At 37.1% G+C, this 23,504-nt stretch overlaps 1 protein-coding gene across 1 annotated transcript; it reads right to left on the reverse strand.

Annotated features, from left to right (window-relative positions):
* Positions 1-905: 905 nt before the first annotated feature.
* Positions 906-23,130, reverse strand: GTPBP10 (GTP binding protein 10). The gene is made up of 10 exons (XM_090287864.1): positions 23,036-23,130; positions 20,302-20,495; positions 16,085-16,176; positions 15,323-15,467; positions 13,127-13,200; positions 11,055-11,107; positions 9,462-9,569; positions 8,242-8,319; positions 5,714-5,837; positions 906-1,406 (listed from the first exon to the last, which is right to left on the reverse strand). Exons 1-10 carry the CDS (start codon positions 23,066-23,068, stop codon positions 1,144-1,146), a joined length of 1,164 nt encoding a protein of 387 aa, XP_090143990.1. The 5' UTR covers positions 23,069-23,130; the 3' UTR covers positions 906-1,143.
* Positions 23,131-23,504: the final 374 nt, after the last annotated feature.

Genomic DNA, 23,504 nt, shown 5'->3' on the forward strand with positions numbered 1-23,504 from the left:
TCATTAGGGTAAAAAGATATATAAGTAAAAATACTCTGCAAGAACATAGGAAACTATTAACAGTGATTTTATCTAGGAAGGCCTGAGGTGCCTAATACAGAGAGATGGGAACATTTTTTTACTTTATATGCTTTTGTACTGTTTAAATTTTATTTTTTACAATGAAGACATGTTTTATAATAAAGCTGGCAGAGAAAATGTCCCATTTGTAGATATTTTTGAACCTCAGAGAGAAATGATAATCTCAAGAAAATATTGACAACTGATAGTATTGTTTAAAGTTTGTACATCCTATTCTCTTTTTACTAAAACATGAAAGTAGACAACAAAGCACACTAGGACATAAGGAAATGAATCATATACCGGTCTTCTTCAAAGCAGGAAGAAAACACTCCTACTTAAGAAAGAAAGTTTTCCAAAAGTCGAAATCACAAGCATCTACAGTGGTACCTCGGGACTCCTCGTTAGTTCATCCCAGCACTCATGACGAGTGCTGAAATCGACAAGTTGCAAGCAAGTGATGAAGCGCTTTCTCTTGCGGGGAGGCATCATGACTCATACAGGTTCTATCAAGTGTGATGAGTTCTGAGCAGGTTCAGAGTGCTGAAACATTTTTTCTCATCAAAATAAGATGAGTTCTGGGTTTGAGATGGTCTGAAGTCAATGAATACCAAGGTATGACTGTTACTTGCTAGTTTCTGTTAAATAGTATCAGTGATCTTTGTCATCACTGAACATATGTTCAAATTTAGGGTTTTTCAATTTTCTAAAAATGAAAACTATTACATATAATAGTTAAACCAGGTACATAATAGACTCAAAAACAAAAAAACCTAGTTGCTTATTCTCATAGTCTACAAATCCTTTTATATTAAAAAAAATGACCTCACTAAAGATATCATAAGTACAAAACTATCAGAGGATTTTATTATAGGTGAATTGGTCATAAAATTATAAACTGTCATTTTAGCTTTCAGTCACTTTTTTACTATTGATACAGTTAACTATAAAACAACTTAATAAGTATGGTTCTCAAATGATGGCACATATATCAGAAGGTTAGTAATAACTAATATTCTAAAATATACATATCCATGGAAAAGATTTCAAATAAACACAATTTCAATATCATTCTAAATAGATTTAAACAGTATCCATTTTAGAACTAGTAACAACAGTTTTTGATAGTGGCTCACTGTAAGATACTGTATTAGAAATCTGTAAATTAAGCAACTGTTTCTTATGATATGCATCATTTTCCTGGTTTGCATATTCATCCAGAGATTTCCTTATGCAGTTCTTTAATTCGTCAATTCCTTCTCCAGTAATTGCAGAAATGGGGATGATGTGTTGGAACTCCACTGTCCTCTCTGGAATCATGTTTTCTTCAAATAAATGCAGATAATCTGAAACAAAAACCACAAAACTATGCTGATTTTCACTGTCTTTGAAAATAAGTCAAAACTGGACTTCCAGTCAAGATGGTGGCGTAGGCAGACATGGCTGGCCTCTTTACACACCATATAAAATTTCAACTAAAATATAGAACACCCAACAGCCAGAACCATCAGAAATCAAGTTGAATGGAAGTCTGACAACTGTGGAATTAAAGAAACCACATCCATTGAGACAGGCTGGAGGGGCGCAGATGTGAAACAGGCTGGTCTCTTACCCACATATGGTAGATAAGAATTTGGGAGGGATGTCTCAGGAGCAAGAAATCCCAGCCCCAGAACAGGGCTCCCAGCCCAGAGTTCCAGTTCCAGGAAGATAAGTCCCCATCCCTTCCAGCTGCAAAAACCAGCAGGGATTGAGTCAGTGGAAGAAACTGCTGGAGCCCCAAGCAGTTCCTCTTAAAGAGCTCACACAAGGACTCACCTACTCAGAATCACTCCCTCTGAGCTCCAGCACCAGGTTAGCAACTTGAAAGGCACCAGTGGCCTAAAGGGAGGAACTGAAGTGTCTGGCATAAGACGAGCAGAGGCCATTGTCCCTTTTCTAAACTCTCCCTCCAGAGATGACAAGCTGGTGCCATACCAGAGACTCCATTAACCTGATTGGCACTGTCTGACTTGCCTTGGAAATCCCCACTCAACTTACAGGCCCACCCAAGCTTCTTTTCCATATGAATGGCTGGTCTTGGCTCCTGCTTCACAACTTTCTAAATCCTCTCAAAAAGCAACAGTTGGCCTCAGTGATCCCCAGGCCCGGCACTTGCAGCAGTCAGCCCAGGTTCACAGCTTGGCTTCACCTGGCAATCTCCAAGCCCAGCACAAGTAGCAGCCATCTCAGATTGCTTTATAGATCAGGCAGGGTGGCCCAGGGCAAAACACAGGTGGGAACTGACCTTGGTCCGCACCACCCAGAAAACACCAGGGTCAGCACTCTCAGCAGATAGCTATAGACCACATCAGAGCACCACTACCCTGACCCTGCACAGCTGACCCTCCACAGAGGGTGGAAGTTGGTGGTCAGTGGTCACAGCAAATCCTTGTAGCTGATTGGCCTGGGTAAATCCCTCCCATTGATCTACCAACAGCAACCAAGGCTCAACTACAAGAGGAGGGTATACTCAATCCACACAAAGGGTGCACCTTGATAGGGGAGAGTTGCCACTGGGCCATTACAGGACACCTACTACATCAGGCCACACTACCAAGACATAGAGTCAAAGCAGCTCTACCTAATACATAGAAAAAAACACAGGGAGGCTGCCAAAATGAGGAGATAAAGAAACATGGCCCAAATAAAAGAACAGATCAAAAGTCCAGAAAAAGAGCTAAAGGAAATGGAGATAAGCAATCTATTAGATGCAGAGTTCAAAACACTGGTTATAAAGATGCTCAAGGAACTTAGTGAGGACCTCAAAGCTAGTCAGTCAGAAATGATGGATACATTAATTGAAATAAGAAACAATTTACAGGGGAACAACAGTAGCATGGATGAAGCTGAGAATCAAATCAATGATTTGGAACATAAGGAAGTAAAAAACAACCAATGAGAACAACAAGAAGGAAAAAGAATTAAAAAAATGAGAACAGCGGCCTCTGGGACAACTTCGAGAGGTCCTACATTTGCATCATAGGGGTGCCAGAAGAAGAGAAAGAATAAGGAATTGAAAACGTATTTGAAAAAAATAATGAAAGAAAACTTCTTTAATTTGATGAAGGAAATACACATGCAAGTCCAGGAAGCACAGAGAGTCCGAAACAAAATGGATGCAAAGAAGCCCATTCCAAAATACATCATAATTAAAATGCCAAAAAGGTTCAAGATAAAGAGAGAATCTTAAAAGCATCAAGAGAAAAGCAGTTAATTACCTACAGGGGAGACTGTCAACTGATTTTTCAAAAGAAACTCTGCAGGCTAGAAGGAACTGGCAAGAAATATTCAAAGTCATGAAAAGCAGGAACCTACAGTAAAGATTGCTCTACCCAGCAAAGCTATCATTTATAATCTAAGGGCAGATAAAGAGCTTCCCAGACAAGAAATAACTAAAGGAGTTCATCATCACTAAGCCCTTATTATTTGAAATCTTAAAGGGACTTAAATTTAAGAAAAAGAAAATCAAAACCATGAACAATAAAATGGCAAAAATATATATCTATTAACAATTGAATATAAAAAAGAAACTAAGCAAACAAGAAGAACAAAGACAGAGCATGGATACAGAGAACATTTTGATGGTTGCCAGATGAAAGGGGCATGTGAGGGAATGGGTGAAGAGGGGATTAAGAAGTTCAAATAGGTAGTTACAGAATAGTCACAGGGATGTAAAATACAATATAGGAAATGGAGTAGCCAAAAAACTTATATGCATGACACATGGACACGACCAACAGTGTGGGGATTGCCCGAGGGAGTGGGGGGCTGTTGGGTGGAGGAGGCAAAGGGGGATAAACCAGGACAACTGTAAGAGCATAATCAACAAAATATAATTAAAAAAAGAAAGTCAAAACTATGTTAAAGGTTTGATTTGTGAACCAAGGAACTATAAAAACTTAGCATTTTTAATTCCCTTTTTTCCTTTTCTCTCTAATAAGCTCTCAGAACCCTTGGTTTTAACTGGTGACAATGGTAAATTTTCTTGGCACACAATAAATGCTTAGTAAATATTTGTTGGATAAAGATATCTTAAACCAAATTAAGAATAAATAAGAGAATCACAGAAGATGATTTACTCAACAGAAGCAAGTTGCTTTGGCAGGGTGGAATTTGATAAAAGTGAGGCAACATAAATTGTCTGAAAGAACCTTTCTATAAAAATAACATCATTACAATTTGGAATTCTCTAGCTTGCTCAGGACACAGGTGGGCTTTAACTGCCCTAAAGTATAGGATTATCATCACTGGTACAAGGAGCCATAATAAAAGTTATGGGGAAGTTCAAGGGGAGATCACTTCAGTTCAGTCTACTCTATCACTCCACAGGGGCTGAGGGCTGTTTTATTACTTTTTCCTCTCCCCTGGCACCAAGGCAATGGGACGAGGGATGGCATACTGATGACATGGGTTAATACTGATATGAATTGGAAAGGCTGGGCTGAAAGAGAAGGGGCGAGCCAAGATGGCGATTGGTTTCTAAGATTCATATGCTCCCAAGAACTCCAGAGAGGTCAATTCAGGAATTATCACTGATGGGACTATATTCCAAAATAGCCACAAACTTTGGAGTTACTCTCTCTTCTGGTAATTCTTCTGAAAATGCTCTTATCTGCAAGACCAACTAGCAAACAGATCTAATGAGCTCATACAGCAAATGACATTAAGAAATAAGACTATTTACTAATTCCAGGAAGTATTTATAACCCAAAAATAACTTATTAACTCAAGGGCAGATCCTATATATAAATTACACTGGGAAAATATTTTTAAGGGGAGAAAGAATCTTCTGGTGCTCTCTGATAGTGCCAATAATAATTTATTTTCCCCAATTTGTATCCCAAGGATAAAAGCAGAAAAATTATTACTATTTAAAACCATGTTAACAACTTGCCATCCACCCTACTTTTCCTCATTTGTGTATAGTTTCTCCTCTAGACTCAGAGAAATAAAAGCATCATCACTGTAGGATAGTGTTCTATAAAGTTCAATGTTCAAGACAGTGGAGAGTCCCTTTAAGTTCCTTTATACAAAGTGGTTGAAATAGGAACACATTTCAAACAAATAAATCCTTTTGGAGTAGCAGCATCTATTTTTCTGTGTTACACATATATAGGTACATGTACTCAAGTTCTCTTTAGAAGATTAGTACTCTTCAAAGACTCACAGAGCTGACATTGCAAAGATACATACCCCTTTGGAACTATTAGCTGTTTTTATATTTATGGTGTAATAGGGGAATGAAGGTCTAGAACCTGTGAAATATGTTCAAGTGAAAGACTACAGATAGATGCTGACTTTTAACCTCTTCTGATCCAAATCCCATTAACTTACTAAGGACATCATTTAAATTTTACTTCTTCATGAAGCCTGACCTTTTCAACTCAAATGATCGTTTTCTTCTTTGTCTCCTCTCACTTATTATCTACATCACACATTCTGAAACTACATTATAATATTATTTAAATGTTTCTTATGTTATGGGTTCTTCAAACATATGTTTTTTAAGAGTAGCAACTATTAGTTTTCTTTTCCACTGATTATATCACTTAGCATACAGAACATATTAGGTATTTATTCAAATGGCATTAAATGAATGAATGGGTTTTACCTTTAGGATTCTGGAGTTGGTTCATCAGCACACGGAATTCATTTTGGGCATCTGGTAAGTCCATTTTATTTACGGCCAGGAGTGCAGGTTTTGTCTGAAGTTCCTCTTTGTACAATTCCAACTCCTTTAAATCAAAAAAGAAAAACCAAATAATTTTTTAAAATCCTCACCGGAGGATATATCCATTGGTTCCAGAGAAAGGAAAAGGGGGTTCGGGGGGGGGGGTAATCAGTTGCCTCCTGCAGATGCCCCAACCGAGGATCAAATCCACAACCTAGGCTTGTGCCCTGACTGAGGATCAAACCTATGACCTTTCAGTTTATGGGAAGATGCTCCAACAAACTGAACCACACTGGCCAGGGTAAAAAACCAAATAATTTTATTAAAATACGTATATAGACTACCTGTTTGGTAATATCTTGCTTTACCTTGTAAGCCTGGGTAATCTACAGCCCAGTCACATCTCTGAAATGCAGTAAATCCCAACAACCACAAAATTAACAAAGGAAACTCAGAAAACGTAATAGTTAGGGCATGTGTTAATATATTTTAGCTCACATGACATCCTACAGACAACTGTGATTTGTGCCTCGAGCCAAATACAAACAACTGAACTTTTTATTTTTATATTTTTTAAGATTTTATTTATTTATTTTAGAGGAGAAGAGAGGGAGAAAGAGTGGGAGAGAAACACTGATATGCAAAAGAAACACCAATCAGTTGCCTGTCACATGCCCCAACCAGGGACCTGGCCTGCATCCTAGGCATGTGCCCTGACCAGGAATCAAACCCACAACCTTTCAGTTCACTCAACCCTCTGAGCCACACCAGCCAGGGCCAACTATCCGGCCCTCTATTAAGCACACAGATAAAATTTTGGAGTGAACAGACGTAAATCTTCATGACTGTGGACCATGGATTAGGCAAAAAAATGTGTGTGTGTGTGTGTGTGTGTGTGTGTAAAATCTATGACACCAAAAAACATAAGCAAAAAGAAAAATAGACAAACTTAAAATTCTGTCTCAAAAGATACCATTAAGAAAGTAAAAAGACAACTGGCAGAATGGAACAAAATATTTGCAAATAATGTATCTCATAAGGGACTTGTATCCAAAATATAATGAACTCTTACAACCTGACAATAAAAAGAAAAATAACTCAATTAAAAAATGGGTAAAGAATCTGAATAGACATTTCTCCAAAGACAATAAATGGCTAATAAGCACAAGGAAAGACAATCAACATCATCAATCATTAGAGAAGGACAAATCAAAACAACAATGAAACACAACTTCCTTCCCACTAGGGTGGCTAAAATAAAAAGATAGACAATAACAAGTGTTGACATTAATATGGAAAAATTGGAAACCCCATACATAGCGAGTAGAATTGTAAAATGGTGCAACGGCAAGCCCACTTTGGAAAACAGTTTGGCAGTTCCTCAAAATGTTAAATGTAGAGTTACCATGTTATCTAGAAATTCTACTTCTGGGTATATACTCAAGATATATGAAAACATGTCCATACAAAAACCTATACACAAACGTTCACAGCAGTACTATTCATAATATGCAAAAAGTAGTAAAGGAAATAGGATATACAAAGTTCTGGAGGTAAGAAACATCGCATTGTATTAGAGAGAAATCATAGAACTGGATATAGAATATAAGAAGGATAAGCCTTGCCAGACGTCATAAACCATGTTCAGGTTAGACTTTTAAACCTAATCACAATGAGCCACCCTTGAAGTGTTTTAAGCAGGGAACAAACATCACCTTGGTTCTTTTACAAAGCTCACTCTAGCTGTCACACACAAAAACGGACTGCATAGAAATGAAACTGGAAGGAGAAAGACCAGATAGAAGGGACATACAACATTGTCATGAGAAGGGTTGACGATCACAGAGTGTGGATGAAGACAAGCGGATGGATTTCAGTGAGATTTAGGATATAAAACTGACAGGATGTGGTACAGGTGGTGAGAAAGAGAATCAAAACCACCCCCCAGGTTTCTAGCTTACATACTCAGTAAAGTTCTGGAGGAGGCTGAAGAGTTAAAAAAAAAAAAAAAAAAAAAAGTTTGGTTTTATACATATTAAGTTTGAGAAGTTAACTAAATATCTAATCGAAGATGTCCAATAGGTAGCTGGTGTAACACTTAACTGAAAGATCTGGGTATTAGATACAGATTTGGCAGTAACTGGTATATTTACTGTAAATGAATGCTAGTTAATAAACAGGAAAGAACATAAATAATAGACTGAGAAATAGTCTAAGAAGTAGGAATAAAAGTTTAAGCAAGGTGAAGTTTAAGAAGCACGCAATAAGGGGGTTTTATTGGTTGCAATAGTTTGAGGAGTAGATTAATATTGAAGAATTGAGATAACATGGTTAGATAACTTTAACATCAAAGGTTCGAAAAGCAGAGGCGGGATATATATTTAACTTACTATTTATTTCATACAGTCTTATGTGACTATATATTAGACCAAATGAATAACAAGGTAAAAGAGAAACAGAAAACCTACTTTTAGGAGCAGTATTATGGTTTCAAAGGCAGTTCTGTATTGAGTGCGAGGAGAAAGCTGAAATCCAGAAATATCAACCTAAAAAAAGGAAAAAAACAGCCTTTAAATTAAGGTTAGCTATACAGTACATTTCTGTTTTGAAATATTTTATTCTCTCAAGTTAAAAATAATTTCAATATATACTCTATTGGTAATTTAGTAATTCAAAATAAATAAGAGAAATTGAAGCTCCAAGATACCTATAAATATTCTGACAAAATCACAACCATTAAGAAAATAAAATACTATAAAAATTTATATTAAATATGGACAATCTCATAAACAGCTGACCCTTGAACAATATGCGTGTTAGAGGCACCAACGCCTATTCTATACTTCAAAGTTGAAAATCCGTGCATAATTTTTGCCTCTCTCAAAACTTAATTATAGCCCTTGGTATTCTCAGGGGATTAGGGGATTATTTCCAGAACCCCTGCAAGGATACAAACATCTGTGGATGGTAATTGCTGTATATAAAATGAATGGCATGGATTTCCCTGGCCAGTGTGGCTCAGTTGGTTGAACGTCAGTCAGCCTGTAAACTAAAAGGCCACAGGTTCGATTCCCAGTCAGGGCACATGCCTGGGTTGCAGGTTTGGTCTCAACTGGGGCATGTGCGAGAGGCAATTGAGTGATCTTTCTCTCTCACATTGAAGCTTCTCTCCCTCTCTTTACCTCCCTTCCTTGCTCTCTAAAATCAATAAATATGTTTTTTTTTAAAATTTAAATAGTGTAGATCAATGCATACAGTCTGGCCTCCACATCGGTGGACTCCCAACACTATGGATCAAAAATAGTACAGGTATTTATTGAAAAAAATCTGCATATTAATGGACCCACACAGTTCAAACCCATGTTGTTTGAGGGTCAGCCATATAACTCTAGCACCACCAATAAAGTAGGAAAAAGACACTATATAACATAGTACTACGTTGACAATCTTAAGGAATTAAACCTTGACAAATATGGTCAAAATTACATCTGATATAGTAAATATGGCATTTCCAACCCTATATTACAAACAAAGATTACTGACTGTATTTGACTCCCATTTACACTGACCTCAATGGAGTCACATACGCTACCGCTTTATCTTTAAACGTATAAACAATTTCTAGGAAAACTAAATTCATTGATTTTCACATTAAGTTGAATATTGCATTGATATACATATGACTTACAACAAAAAGCAGTTGTTTAGTTCTTTCTATATGCTTGAGGAATTTGTGGCCCATTCCTTTGTTCATATGTGCTCCTTCTATTAAACCAGGAAGATCAGCTACTGATATCTAATACAAAGTTAAATGTTTGATAAAATGAGAAAAATACATGAAAACCATATGTACAATTACATCCAAAAATTTTCATGGTATTTTGAATATAAAGTCCCTGATTTGTGATTACCACAGCATCCTTATAAAGCCAAGACACCTTTACAACAGAATCAAAATCCCATTTTTAATTATTAATCTAACAACCTAGAATTTAGGGATTAGGTATTAATTACAAAATTTTATTAAAAATTCCATAAATTATACTGTTTCACATGACCTTTTCATAGTATTTCAACTTTCTGAAATTTTAAAAGTGTTAAAGGATATTAATTCAGCTGCTATTTACTTAGTACTCTGTAGTTTTAAGTTTTAAATTTCTCTATGTAGTTAATGTACCTTTTCTGTTCATATTCTACCAGAAGGACTATTGACCATTCTTAAAAAGCACAGCATACAGCATTCCCATGTTCCTTTGGAGACGGTAAGTGTTACTAACCATTACGCTGCACTTGTAGTTTTTAAACCTCACTGTGCATCAGAATCAGTTATATTAACTGATTTGGTTATTTCCAAATTTTGGCAATTACCAACAAAGCTGAAACAAACATGTGAGTGCAGGTTTTGGTTTGGACGTAAGCTTTCAACTCACTTGGGTAAATACCAAGGAGCATGACTGCTGACTGTACATTACATATTTTTGTTTTAGTTTATTTACTAAAAAGATGTACAGTTCTTCCTTATCAAGGAAAAATAAATTTTAGTAGTTAAATAAGGCCAGAATCCCATTAAATTAAAAAAGTTTTAAAAGAGAAAGTTGGAATAAAATCACTTACATGAACTTTAGGAAATTATTTTAGTCAACAAAACCAATAATCAAATATGGAAGCAAATATGAACTTGCAATGAGAACAAACAGAGATTAGGGAAATAAAGACGATACTATGCTGTAATGACAAAATGGACATAAAACTTTCAAAGAACAAGAAATCAGATTCTCACATGTAAAATCCCACATGAGTGAGATCAGATGTGGGATATAAAACTGAAAGCAACAAATGAATAAACAAGAAAAATAAACAAACAAAAACTCACAGACACGGACAGCAGCATGGTGGTTACCAGAGGGAAGGGTGTGAGGGGTAATGAAGGGGAAAGGGGGTCAAATACATGCTGACAGAAGATCTGACTTTGGGTCGTGGGCATACAATGCAGTAAATGTATCATAGAAATGTACACCTGAAACCTATATAATCTTATTAACCAATGTCAGCCCAATAAATTTAAAACATAAAAAATAAATAATATTTACTTAAAAAGTTACATTCTTATACAATATTTATGATATTGCTCATTATTGATTTGATAACAGTTTCACTTACTAAAAATAAAATCTTGCAAGTGCCCCAACCCAACACCTCAGAAAACGTCAAATATAAAGTCCAAGTACCAAAAGCAAGTACTTTCACTTCTAACCAAGTGTCTTACTTTAAAAATACCCACCTGTTTGAAATCTTTATACATAATCTTTCCAAGTTCAGGCTTTAATGTTGTAACTAAAAGAAAAAAGCAACAATATGTTTGGGCTAGAACAAAGACTGGTACTCTCAAAATTGTCATAGCATTATGTATACAATAAACAATATTTCTTTTCTGTGATTAAGTCAAATTAGGTTCTAATTTGTTGAAATAGAAGGTACTATTATCTATGCTATTTACAATATACCTGGAAAAAGACAAAAACAGATTTTTATAATATGCATAGTCTAAACTAATTAATGGGCCTCAAAATTCCTGTCACACTTTAAGAATCATGGCGGGGGTGCAGAACTTAGGTTTCTCTCACTAGGTCTGGTCTTGTCCCTCCGCATTCAGTTATCCCCAAGCCTGCCAATCCTGCACTAGCCTCCCTCCTACGACTTTTTGCTTTTCTTCCTCTTTCTTTCTCAACAGGACCCTGTATTACAATAATAAGTACTGGTCTAATTTATAGCAATCAGTTCAAAATGAACTCTATTTTATTGGTCCAATATCAGAATGGCTTAAATTTGTTTTCCAGGTTAATGTCATTTTGCACTTTTTGTTTAATGATGGCGGAGATCCTACCACATTTATTCACTATTCTTAGTTTAAGCTCCCATTATATCTCACCTTGCTACTGCAATAGCCTACTAACTATTCTTCCCACATCCACTTATGTACCACAGCAAACCATTTTCTGTATTATATGCAGAAATCCTTTTAAAGTAAATATAATAATTTTATCCCTTGCTTAAAGGCTATCAACTGTTCTTAAGATATAAAGATCAAATAGTCTATCGGTCAATAGGATGCAGTCTCTACCTATACCTCCAGCCTCACCTTGATTCCCTTTCCCTTACCGCATGTTCTCTAGATACACAGATCCACTCCCTGCCACTAAAGGCCTTTGTGTAGATGCTATTTCCTTTGACTGAAAGACCCTTCACCTCTACTATGTCACTGATTAACTCATACTTATGTTCTGAATCTCAGCCCCACTACTACCCTTCCACAAGAGTCCAAAGCAGTCGCCTATACTCTTCCACAGAACCTTGTATCTCCTTGTGTTTACTGGAGAGCTGTGTGCTTTCCCCCACTAGTTTGTATTCTCAATAAAAGTCAGAATAGTATCCCTTCCTCCTTACCAGTCTTTGTAACTCTAGAACCTACTGCAGTTCCCAGAAAAATATACTTGCTATATTTCTTTGAGTGAAAGAATTAATCTCTACCTTCCTAGTATTTATCATGGTGCTTGATCAAGGATATTCATAAAATCCTAACTAAACCAAATAAATGATTATGCACCAGAAAAGTAAATGCAACAAAATAAGCAATAAGTATTAGAAACTCTGCTGAGGGATACAGAAGTTTCAAAGATTAACGGGAAATGCATATAGTGATACCTCGGCTAACAAAGATAATTCATTCTGGAATCACGTTCTTTACTTGAAATCTTCATTAGCCAAAACGCAATTTCCCGTAGGTTTCTATAGAAAATCATTTAATTCGTTCTGGATGCTGCCCATGGCGCGTGCACCGTGCTGACACTGGCATGAGAATAGCTTCTCTCTGTGGCACTCGGGAAGCCCCTCTCTAGAAGGTCAAAGTGATGACCTCTCACCTTCTGATATACATCATCAAATCCAAAGCAGCTTATGTACCAGGTGTCTCACTTCTCACTGTCTTGAACGTAAACAGCCCGGTCGGGTTGGTGGGTCTCCCCTGTGTGTGGTCAGCTCATTTCTTTGTCACACACATACAGACAAAAAAGATGAGCTCCTGGAATGGCCCGACTGTTCATGTTTGCTGCTTTATGGCAGCGCATACATCCACTAAAACATTCGTTAGCCAAGTCCAAAAAACAGCAAAAAAATCTTCCATTAGCTGAAAAATTTGTTAGCAGGGTGACTCATTAGCCGAGGCATTCCTGTATTCTACCAAGAGTTTTCAGACTAAGGCTACCCTCAGAGTTGTAATTTTATTCATACTAAAAGAAATATTAGTCTTTAAAAATTTACCAACATACCTTAAAATACAAAACAAATTATACTTACATGCATAATCTGCAACTGCAGGTTTTGCGTGAGAAATCTGCCTTAGCAAAGAGGATTTTCCAGCATTTGGGAATCTGAAATGAGAAACTTTATACATTACAACAAATATCAGTACTATTAATACCTGTTTATCTCTGAATTCTTAACATTTTAAGAAGCAAACTTCTTGAATATTTTTGGGATTAAAAGTAGAGTATAAATTTAAAATAATCTTGAAAAACTTGAGGAATAAAATATACTTATGAAATAGGTGAAGATAAATTCAGTTGGTTGGACGTTGTCCCACAAAGTGAAAGGTCGAAGGTTTGATTCCTGGCCAGGGCACGTGCCTGGGTTGCAGTTCAGGGCAGGATGAAAGGCAACCAACTGATGTTTCTCTTGGACATCGATAGTACAAGTGAATTAGTTATATACCCTTATTCTAAGGTTTAGTTCTAAGGTCAGCTTTGACAACAGCAGTACATGTATTATATATCTTTCTTCTAAGGTTCAGTTCATTCCTGAAACCAGCTAAAAAATATATCTCCTTATGCTGGTATTCACATTAGTAACTTTTTAAGAATAATTACCTAATTTAAAAGCACTAGAAAACATGTTAAACATTATGTTTAAGAATCACGATGTATTAATTACTGACTGTAATTTCAAGTCCGCTTCTGAAAAGCTTAGTGTTTCACTACAGTAGCCTCTAATAAATTGGCAATATAAGGATCATGACAGTGACTACCATTCATTCACTGAGCATTCATAAATCCAAGGTATGTGTAGTGCTGCAAATCCAGTACCGTATCAACATTTTAAGGTGAGAACTCTCCATTCACTATTATAGATGAGTAAATCAAACTTAAGAGAGATTGTATAACATATCCAAGACTAGCCAGCTAGCCTCCCAAGGACTTGAGATTCTAACCCAAATAGTTTCACTTGAGTCCCCCACTCCCATCCAACTTTTACTACTCAGCCTTGGTAGGCTCTTTATTAGTCTGTAAAGGTGTCTTCATGGAATTTGAAACTCATTTTTCTACCATATGAGAAAGTAAATGGCTGGATTCTCAAGCTTTATCCATAAAACCCTATTAAACCAATAATGCTTGAAAAATATATAGGGTTATAGAACCTATGACTCATAAACCTCATAACTATGTTTTATTGAAAAAAAAAATTACATCTGAATGGCAAACTTAAATGTCAGGAACACATTTTTTCCCTGTCACTACTTCAGCAGGAATGGGATCTCTGTGAACTTGAAGTCACTGCTGGTAAGGCCTAGACAGGCATGGAAAGAGGTGAAGGGCTCAGGATGAAGAGTCTGGAAAAGAAGCAGTGAGGTAGCTGCAGAGGAAGATGAAAAGAGCTTAGAAAGAACCTATGGGAAGGCAAGGAATGGAATGTCAGTTTGGTACTCAGTTTGGCAGCAGCTTCCCCTACATTTTCCCCAGGCCTTCCATCTGACTACTGTGTAATGCTGTGGGGGCCAGGGAGCAGGAGAGGGAGGAGAGGAGAAATGCAAAGTTGAAGCTTTCCCTTCCTTTGTCTACTCTTTATCTTGCTCTCTCTCTCTCTCTCTCCAGTTGGTTGGGTGCCAGCACTGCAAACCCAAAGCTAAACAGCATTGTTTCATGAAAAAAAATGGAGGCTCGTGGAAGAGGACAACACCGTAAGGCTGTCTACAGTGCTGAGACTGGACAGATCCTAAGCAGAGCATAAGGCTAGGCAAGCAGTCATAGCAAGACCCAACTTGGCGCTCAATAGTGTGTAAGTCTGATGAGTTGAGATTGATTAATGATACATCAACAGCTCTATTAAAACTAGTAAGCATAACTCAATTATTTTCCCTTCTTTTCATTTCCTTGAATACACTTTTAAAAATGTGGTTTGTTCATATTTCTTATTTTATTCCTTAATATCTGGTAACATTCTTTTACCTTCTTATATTACTGCCTTTTTCTTTATTCATTTTCTAACATTTCACTGGACGACTCAATTGCTATGACTGTTGACAAATGAATAGTAAATATGAAACTGTTGGCATTGTGAAAATAACTACAATTAACAGCATCTTCTCTAAGTACATAAACAATGCACAAATTCCATACACTAGAAATAATGTTGTCCCCAAATTACCATTTATATTTATTTCCTATTTGTGAACTCTCTCTCTCGAAGTATAAAAATAAAGATATGAATGATACTTACCCCACTAGTCCTACATCAGCTATAAGTTTTAGATCAAGGTGAATTATTCGTCTCTGGCCTTTCAGTGGTAAGAAATTTGTAAGGAATTTACCACCAAGCCCTCCTTCAGCTACCAAAATTCTGTCTTTCTCTTTATTGAGTTCTCCTTAAAAAGAGATAAAGATCCTTAGAGCCAAGATTAGTAAGTAAAGTTAATCACTAATGACATTTTTCTTTCAAAAATAAATGCCAGGCCCTAGCAAGTGTGTCCGAGGACTGAGCGCTAGCCTGTGAAGTGATGGGTCGCTGGTTCGATTCCCAGTCAGGGCACATGCCTGGGTTGCGGCCCAGGTCCCCAGTTGGGGGCACGCGAGAGGCAACCACACACTGATGTTTCTCTCCCTCTTTTTCTCCCTCCCTTCCCCTCTCTCTAAAAATAAATAAATAAAATCTTTAAAAAAACAACAACAAAAAACAGAAAAGAAATAGATGCCAGATTTTCTGTTAAAAGCCTGACCCCTGGAAAAAATTTTTGTAAGTGGTTGAGAGACCAGTTTATGTTTTAAAACCAAGTAAATACTCTAATATTTTAAAAATAATCTTAAATCTAGAAGTTAATATTGAACAACCTTTATTTAAGATTTTTCAAAGTTACTTCATAAATTAGCAGCTGAAATAGTTAGAAAAAGTTCTGGAACTCAAGAGGTACCATTCCCCACAGCTCCCAAACAATTTAGAAAATGTGTACATTTTTCACAACTTTAGAATCTACAGTACACTTACCTATAACTTTACCATTTTCATCAGTTATTGCAATACCCAGAGGTACAGGAATTTCACAGTCTTTTCCTTTGGCACCTTTCAGTGCACTAACCCTACAAAAAAAGAAAGTTAAATTAAAATAAGGAAAACCCACAAAATTAAATGGCTTATGCTTCAAGCTAACATAATGGTATATAAAGAGGACCAGCAACCAACTCTTCTAATGCATATGTTACATGGCCAAATATTAGAGAAAAAGTAAAATTATCTCTAATTATTTATTTGCATTTTAGACTATCATCTCCCAACAAAAATAATATTAAGTAATGATTTAAGTTACCAGGCTAACCACCAAAAGTCATTACAAATTATACCTAATACATTATACACCTGAAATGAAGACATCATCAATAAACTAGAAAAAAAATGAATTGAATAACAAAGCTTTTAAAAAGCTGACCTCAAATGAGAGTACTTTATTTTAGGGGGCCATCTGGCTACTCTCAAATTGCTCATGAGAGAATAAATTGGTACAGACTTCTAAATTAGCAAATTCACTTCTGGGAATTTATCCTAAAGAAAATAATTGAACAACCATGTTAACTACTATATATACACATAGTACTTTTTAAAAGTAATTCACACTTAAATTTCAAAAGAACTTTGGATTGTTTTAAAAAAAAATTTATTTATTTATGTATAGAGAGGAAAGGAGAGAGAGAAAAAAATCAATTTGTTGTTCCACTTATTTATGCACTCATTGGTTGATTCTTGTATGTGCCCCGACCGGTGATGGAACCTGCAACCTTGGTGTATTGGACAAGGCTCTAACCAACTGAGCTACCGGCCAGGGCCACAACTTTGGATATTTTTTTAAATAATTGAAATAGAATTTGATAATTTTCATAGTTCAGCAAGCATAAACCAATTTATCGGGAGATGATTTCATGATGAAGAAAAGCAGTTTGATTTTTACTAGACATTATTAGATAACTGAAATTAAAATCTTACTCAGTTACTGATATTTTGAAAGTAGTGCTTAAACCAAGTCTTGAAAAGGCAATAAGACTTTGCCAGATTATCAGGGTAGAGAAAGATGGCAATCTATCTATCTAAATGAGTATATACATGTATGTGTGTACACACACACACACACACACACACACACACACACACACTACATTAGAAGGGAACAAGCTGTTTGAAGAAATAATAGTTATTTCTAGAGTAACACTGGTACAAGTAAGGTGGCATGCTGTGAAACAAAGACACTGCAGTTCAGGCTGTGAAGAGTCTGATACACTGTGTTAGAGAGTTTGAAGATTATCTTAGAGTGATGGGGAACACTGAAGAATTTTAAATAGACAAGTGACAATAAGTTGGGGTTTTAGAAAAATCACTCTAGAATGAACTGAAGATGATGCCTGAGACTGGAGTTAGGAGACCAAATTGGAGAATAATGCCATATTTCAGAAATAATGATGGTCTGAATGAAAGTCTGGCCTGTACCTATCTTTCTAGTCTAATCTTCCTGAGGTGAGTTTTCTGCATTCCAGCCACACTGGACTTCTTTTAGTGTCTTATACTGGTACTTGTCTTCTATCACTGGGCCTTTGTTCATAGTATCTTTCCAATAAGACTTTTTACCCCACTTCACCCAGCTGGCTCCTATTCATCTTTGGGATTTAAGCCTCTCTATTCTAAAAATTGCAACACATAATCTCAGTAAGAAATATGTTCAATTTAAATTTCTCTTAAGAACTTATATGACTCAACACCAAGAAGACAGACAATCAGTTAAAAAATGGGCAAAGGACCTGAACAAATATTTCTCCAAAGACATACAGAGGGTCCATAGGCATATGAAAGAATACTCAACATCACTAGCCATCAGAGATGCAAATTAAAACCACAATGAGATACCACCTCACACCTGTCAGAATGGCCATCAACAACAAATCAACAAGCAACAAGTGCTGGTGAGGATGTGCAGAAAAGGGAACCCTACTGCACTGTTGGTGGGAATGCAGACTGGTGCAGCCACTATGGAAAACATTATGAAATTTCCTCAAAAAACTAAAAATGGAACTGCCTTTTGATCCAGTGATTCCACTGCTGAGATTATACCCTGAAATCCTGAAACATCAATTCTAAAGACTCTATGCACCTCTATCCTCTGTTCACAGCAGCGTTATTTACAATAGTTGAGTGCTGGAAACAGCCTAAGTGCCCATCTGTAGATGAGTGGATTAATAAACTGTGGTACATTTACACAATGGAATACTATACAGCAAAAAGAACTCCTAACATTTGTGACAACATGGATCGAACTTGAGAGTACTATGCTTAGCAAAATAAGCCAAGCAGCGGAAGACAAATACCCTATGATCTCACCTAACACAGGAAACTAATGAACAACACAAACAAATGAGCAAAACAGAACCAGAGGCATGTAAACAAGGAACAGACTAACAGTGATTGGGGTGGGGAGGTGGCGGGTGGGGAGAGGGTGGAGGGAAAGGGTCTAGTCAAGGAACTCATATAAATGACCCATCGACATGGACAATAGGGTGCTGATTGACTATGGGAGGACGGGTGGGTGAAATGGGGGGGGGGGAGCAATGGGGAGAAAAGTGGGACAACTAAGAGAAAAGCAATAAAAAAAATTTCTCTTAACATTTAAGCATTATATACCATCTTTAGTATACCACTGATCTGAACACAGAATAGGGCTGGAATTATAGCAACCTTATTTTTCAGAAGAAATTATAAAACGGTAAGAAAAATTACTTTAGTATGTAAACTGCTATTATTTTCCACCTGTAACATCAAAATAATAAAATAACATTCTGTACTCAAAACTTCAATTACTGAATTCTAACAAATACAAGTCTCTTAAAATTTGTCTTAAAAATGGGTTTTGCTCTGGCTGGTTGGAGTGTCAGCCCGTAAACTGAAGGGTCGCAGATTCAATTCCTGGTCAGGGCACATTCACTTGCGGATTCAGTCCCTGGCTGGGGCACATATAAGATGTAACTGATCCATGTTTCTCTCTCTCCTTCTCTTCCCCTCTTAAAAATCAATAAGCATGTCCTTGGGTGAGGCTAAAAAAAATTCAATCAGATTATTCATAAACAAAAATGCTCAAAAGAAATTTAAGCGGTTTCCCTAAGGATACACTTACAAGCAGGTGATGCTGTTGCATATTTTGGGAAGGATAATTTGTGGTTGCTGTTTTTGTCATTGGCAGTGTCTGTGTTATAGGATGTTTAGTATCCCAGCCTCTATCCTTTGCATATATTCATCCCTCAAGTAAGTACCACATTCTATCATCTAAGTATTGTAACAAATAAATATATCAAAACACTTCTGTAGGGGCCCTGGCCAGGTAGCTCATCCCCATATGCCAAGGTTGCGTTCCTGGGCACAAACAAGGACCAACCAGTAAATGCAGAAATAAGTGGAAGAACAACTTGATGTTTCTTTATCTCTCCCGTCCTCTCTAAATCAGATTGATTCTTGTTTGTTTTTAAACACTTCTGTGGAGAGAAAAAAGAAAAGAGGGACATAGAGTCTAGCCTTTACACCAATACCTCCTGTGGAATAAAAGAGTAAGATAGGCCTGAGGAATCCGGAGCAGGCATTTTGATGGAAGTTTTAAGAATCTTTTTCTTCATTTTCTTTATAATGAAAGAAAAAATTCTTTTTAATATTTGGAGGTCAACATAGTATATTCCACAGAGAATAACAAATATTAGTGAAAAAGAAAGGCATAGAAAGAAGAACTAAACAGAAACAAAAAGGAAAACATACAAAAGATCTATCAGTGAAACAGGTTCTACATTTTCAGCACTGCCTATGAGATGCAGGCAGAACTATTGGTGGTGATGAGCTGGGGTAGCTCATCTCAGATTTGAGAAAGGTTTCCTAAAGATTGTCAAAGATAATCTAAGAAGAAAACAGTGGGAATTTGGATCATTTTGTTTCTACAGAGGAAGTGCAAAAGCATGTAAACAAACATGAGTAGAAGAAAGGATAAAGTTCAAAAGCTCTAAAACATTTCTTAGTATCTATCTTTTACCTTTACTGGAGTTTAGACAAATGTAGATTTTGCTCAGTTACAAATACAGGATATAATTTAAGTCAAATTATTAATTACATTTTTATCTTTTAACTTTTTTTTTTTCCTTCAGAAGCGATTACTTTTACAAAATCAAAGTCATTCAGTAAACACTCACCGACTGTTTGCTCCTTCTCCAGCCACAAACCGCTTCTGAGGATATCTGTCTTTAAGTTGTTTTAAAGTCATTTTTTTATGGGCTACAACCCAGACGTCACCACCTTTTCCACCTTCTCCACCTAAACGAGGATAACCCATTCCGCCACTTCCTCCCCTGGTGAAGAGTCGGAGGTTATCAATGAAGTTTCCATACTTAAAAAGAGAGAGAAAGAACATTTGTATACCAAATGTGCTAACCAATTTAGAACTTCTTTCTAGTTCTTTGTTGCCACTAAAATGCCTCAAAAAGTCAATGACTTTCTGCATGCCAGATTTAGTCTCTTCTCAGTTCATCTCCTGTCTGACCTTCTCTTTCAATTAAACTCTTAAAATCCCCTTTTTTCCCCCCAATTATCAATTGTTGTCCCACCTATCCTCAAGGTCTCTGACATTGTCCACTTTTCAATCTAGACTGCCTCCCCTGGGTGATCTCAGCCTGTACCAGTAGCTATTATCTAGGTGAGATATTCTCTATGTCCAGCCTGTTGGATATCACCAGGATGTAAGCTTAACAGTCTCCAGCAACTGAGAACAAGATCCGTACTTAACTTATATTTGAAACCCTTCAAATATGTACCTTGTTCATGAGTACTGAAAGGATAACAGTCATCTCAAATAGACGTTAATATGACAAAACTAAACTTTTCCTTAGGTCAAGTTGTTCCACCAATGTGCTTTCAAATAAAGGAACCATAGTTTATTACTCATTGACCATCGGAATCTTTGACTATACCTGCTTTTTATTTTTCTTTTCCCCACAGCCCTAGCTCTCTGTCCTTCCTGGTACAAACTGCCCTAGTATCTTAACCACTGTTTAGTCATTCCTTCCTCAATGCATCCCTCATCTTGCTGCCTGAGCTATTTTCCTGAAGATGATCTCTAATCATGTTACTCCCTCATTCAAAGATCATCCATGGATTTTTTTGTTTCGCTGTTTCTAAAATAAAGTCTAAAATTCTCAGTACTGTATTCAAAGCTCTTAAGCTACCTTCAGTTCATTTGTTCCACCCCTCCTGTGTCTTCTTGCTCTGTACTACGTTATACTTTCACATCGCCATACCACTCTGCTCATGCTTTTCCTCTGTCATTTCTTTTTTTTATTGTTATTCTATTAGTCATCCCAGTGTTTCCCTTTGCCCTCCTCCGCCCAGCCAACCCCCTTATTTGTTCCTTTCTATCATAAACCCACCTGAATGTCGTATTTGCTGATGCCTCAATTTTTTAACAGAATGTTTTCCTTTACCGTTTGTCCCCTTTACATTCCCACCCCCACTCCATGATGTCTTTCTTAATTCCTCTAATCAGCATTTACAATCAGCTTTGCTGGGCTCTTAGCAGTTTGATTATATCTCTACTAATACACCTTTTGAAATCTTACACTTCTGTTTCCCTCATTAAATCAACACTTTTTTGCAGGTAAAGAACCTATATATTAACCTCTCGGACTACCAATATTCCTTATAATTTCTAAACTTCATAATCTTCACATCTTTAGTCATTTAGAACAGTTGTAAGTATCAAAAACACCTGGAAAGTTTTTGCAAAGTTGATACTCCCCTGACAATTCTGTTATACTATGGAGGAGGGGATGAGGATAGGTCAAGCCACCACACTTAGCATTAGTTCCGTTGGTGATTCTGATGCAGTCTAGATCTGAGATTGCAATAGATGGGTCCTAGCAAAGAATCCAAGTGCAGGGATTCATTGAAGCATGCAAAAGTATTCATGAAACAATGTTGTAAGAGAATAGGGTGGGAGGAATATATAAAATATAAATTTGAGGGCCAACCAGAGTATTTTTCTCTGGGGGTGAAGAACTTATTCTTTGGTTCTGCAAGGTTAGATCAGAAATGCATCACATGCCAAGTGAAGAGAGAGATTTGACTTGCAAACGACATTGACTGGAAGTGACTTTCCATGACAGTAAGGTCACACAAATAGCCTTTAATAACTATCTACAAAAAAACAAAAATGCAGTTTGTTAATTTTTACTGCTCTAGATTGATCAGATTCAGAGATTTAGAACCCAAAACTTAAAAGGAATATGTCAATCTCACCATGAATAATAAGGTAATGGCCAAACAATGATGCCAGCTAGTTTCATAAAACATTACCAGTAAGGCTCTAAAAGAGGCCTTTAAATTTGAATTAACTGTAAATTTTTTACAGAAACAATTCTAAAACTGACACTACAGAAAAACTGACCTAAATTTCTTGCAAGAAGGCAAGCCTATTGTGACATTTTTTCACTTGTCGATAAAAATCGTTTTTAGAAATTAAAAACAACGCGCCCAAAGAAAAATACAGATGTAAACGGGCTATGGATATTATTACTTAAAAGGGAAATACACCATTTGAGCCAATAGGAAAAGCAAACTCACACTCCACATACCGTATTGCACATCTAAAAGCAGGCACGTACCCTAGCTCTTCATCCCATGTGCACACAACTCCCCAGAAAAACCTCACAGCTTGTCCCCAAACAACCGTCCTAACCAGGCCGTGTAGACACACCCCCTCACAGGGCAACCCAGACCCCTGCAGGGGCGGAGAGAAGGCTACGGCGGAAACAAGCAGGAAAGAGGCCCCCAAATAGAGAAAGTGAGGAGTAAGAGAAGGAGCACCAGCGTCCCCAGCTGGGGCTATAAGCACCTGGCCCCCGGGCTTCAGGATGACGGGCACAGGGCACGGACCTTTCTGTACAACACGCAACTGCACCGCACCATGCCTGCGGTGGACCAGGATTCACTCCCGCGGAAGGTGTATGCTCCGAACGGCGGCGCGGCCTTTGACGTCATCGCCGGACGCAGGCGCTATTTCCGCCGCACGCTCCCGGGAGAGCCGCATGCGCCGTACGGTGTACGCGCACAGAGACAGGCGCATGCGTTGTGTGGTCAGCCTTACGAAGGGTGAAAAATACCTGTTTACGCGAAGCAGCCTAAAACTTAAGAAAATGTCGAGAGCACCGTTGCAGGGGTCAGTCGGGTGTATAGTGTATGCGTCAGGAGTTAACATTTTGAGTGGAAACGTGTTGAGTTTAGCTGCCTTGGAGGCGTTTTTATGCGAATTGAGGAAACCATAAAGTACTTCAGCCTTTACCAGAGCAGAATGAAAAAGAACAACAACAAAACGCCAACAGTAAAACCAAGCGCGTGAAAAACA

The sequence above is a fragment of the Furipterus horrens genome, unplaced genomic scaffold (assembly GCF_987537825.1).
Source record: "Furipterus horrens unplaced genomic scaffold, mFurHor1.1.pri manual_scaffold_9, whole genome shotgun sequence".
In the NCBI taxonomy this organism is placed as follows: domain Eukaryota; kingdom Metazoa; phylum Chordata; class Mammalia; order Chiroptera; family Furipteridae; genus Furipterus; species Furipterus horrens.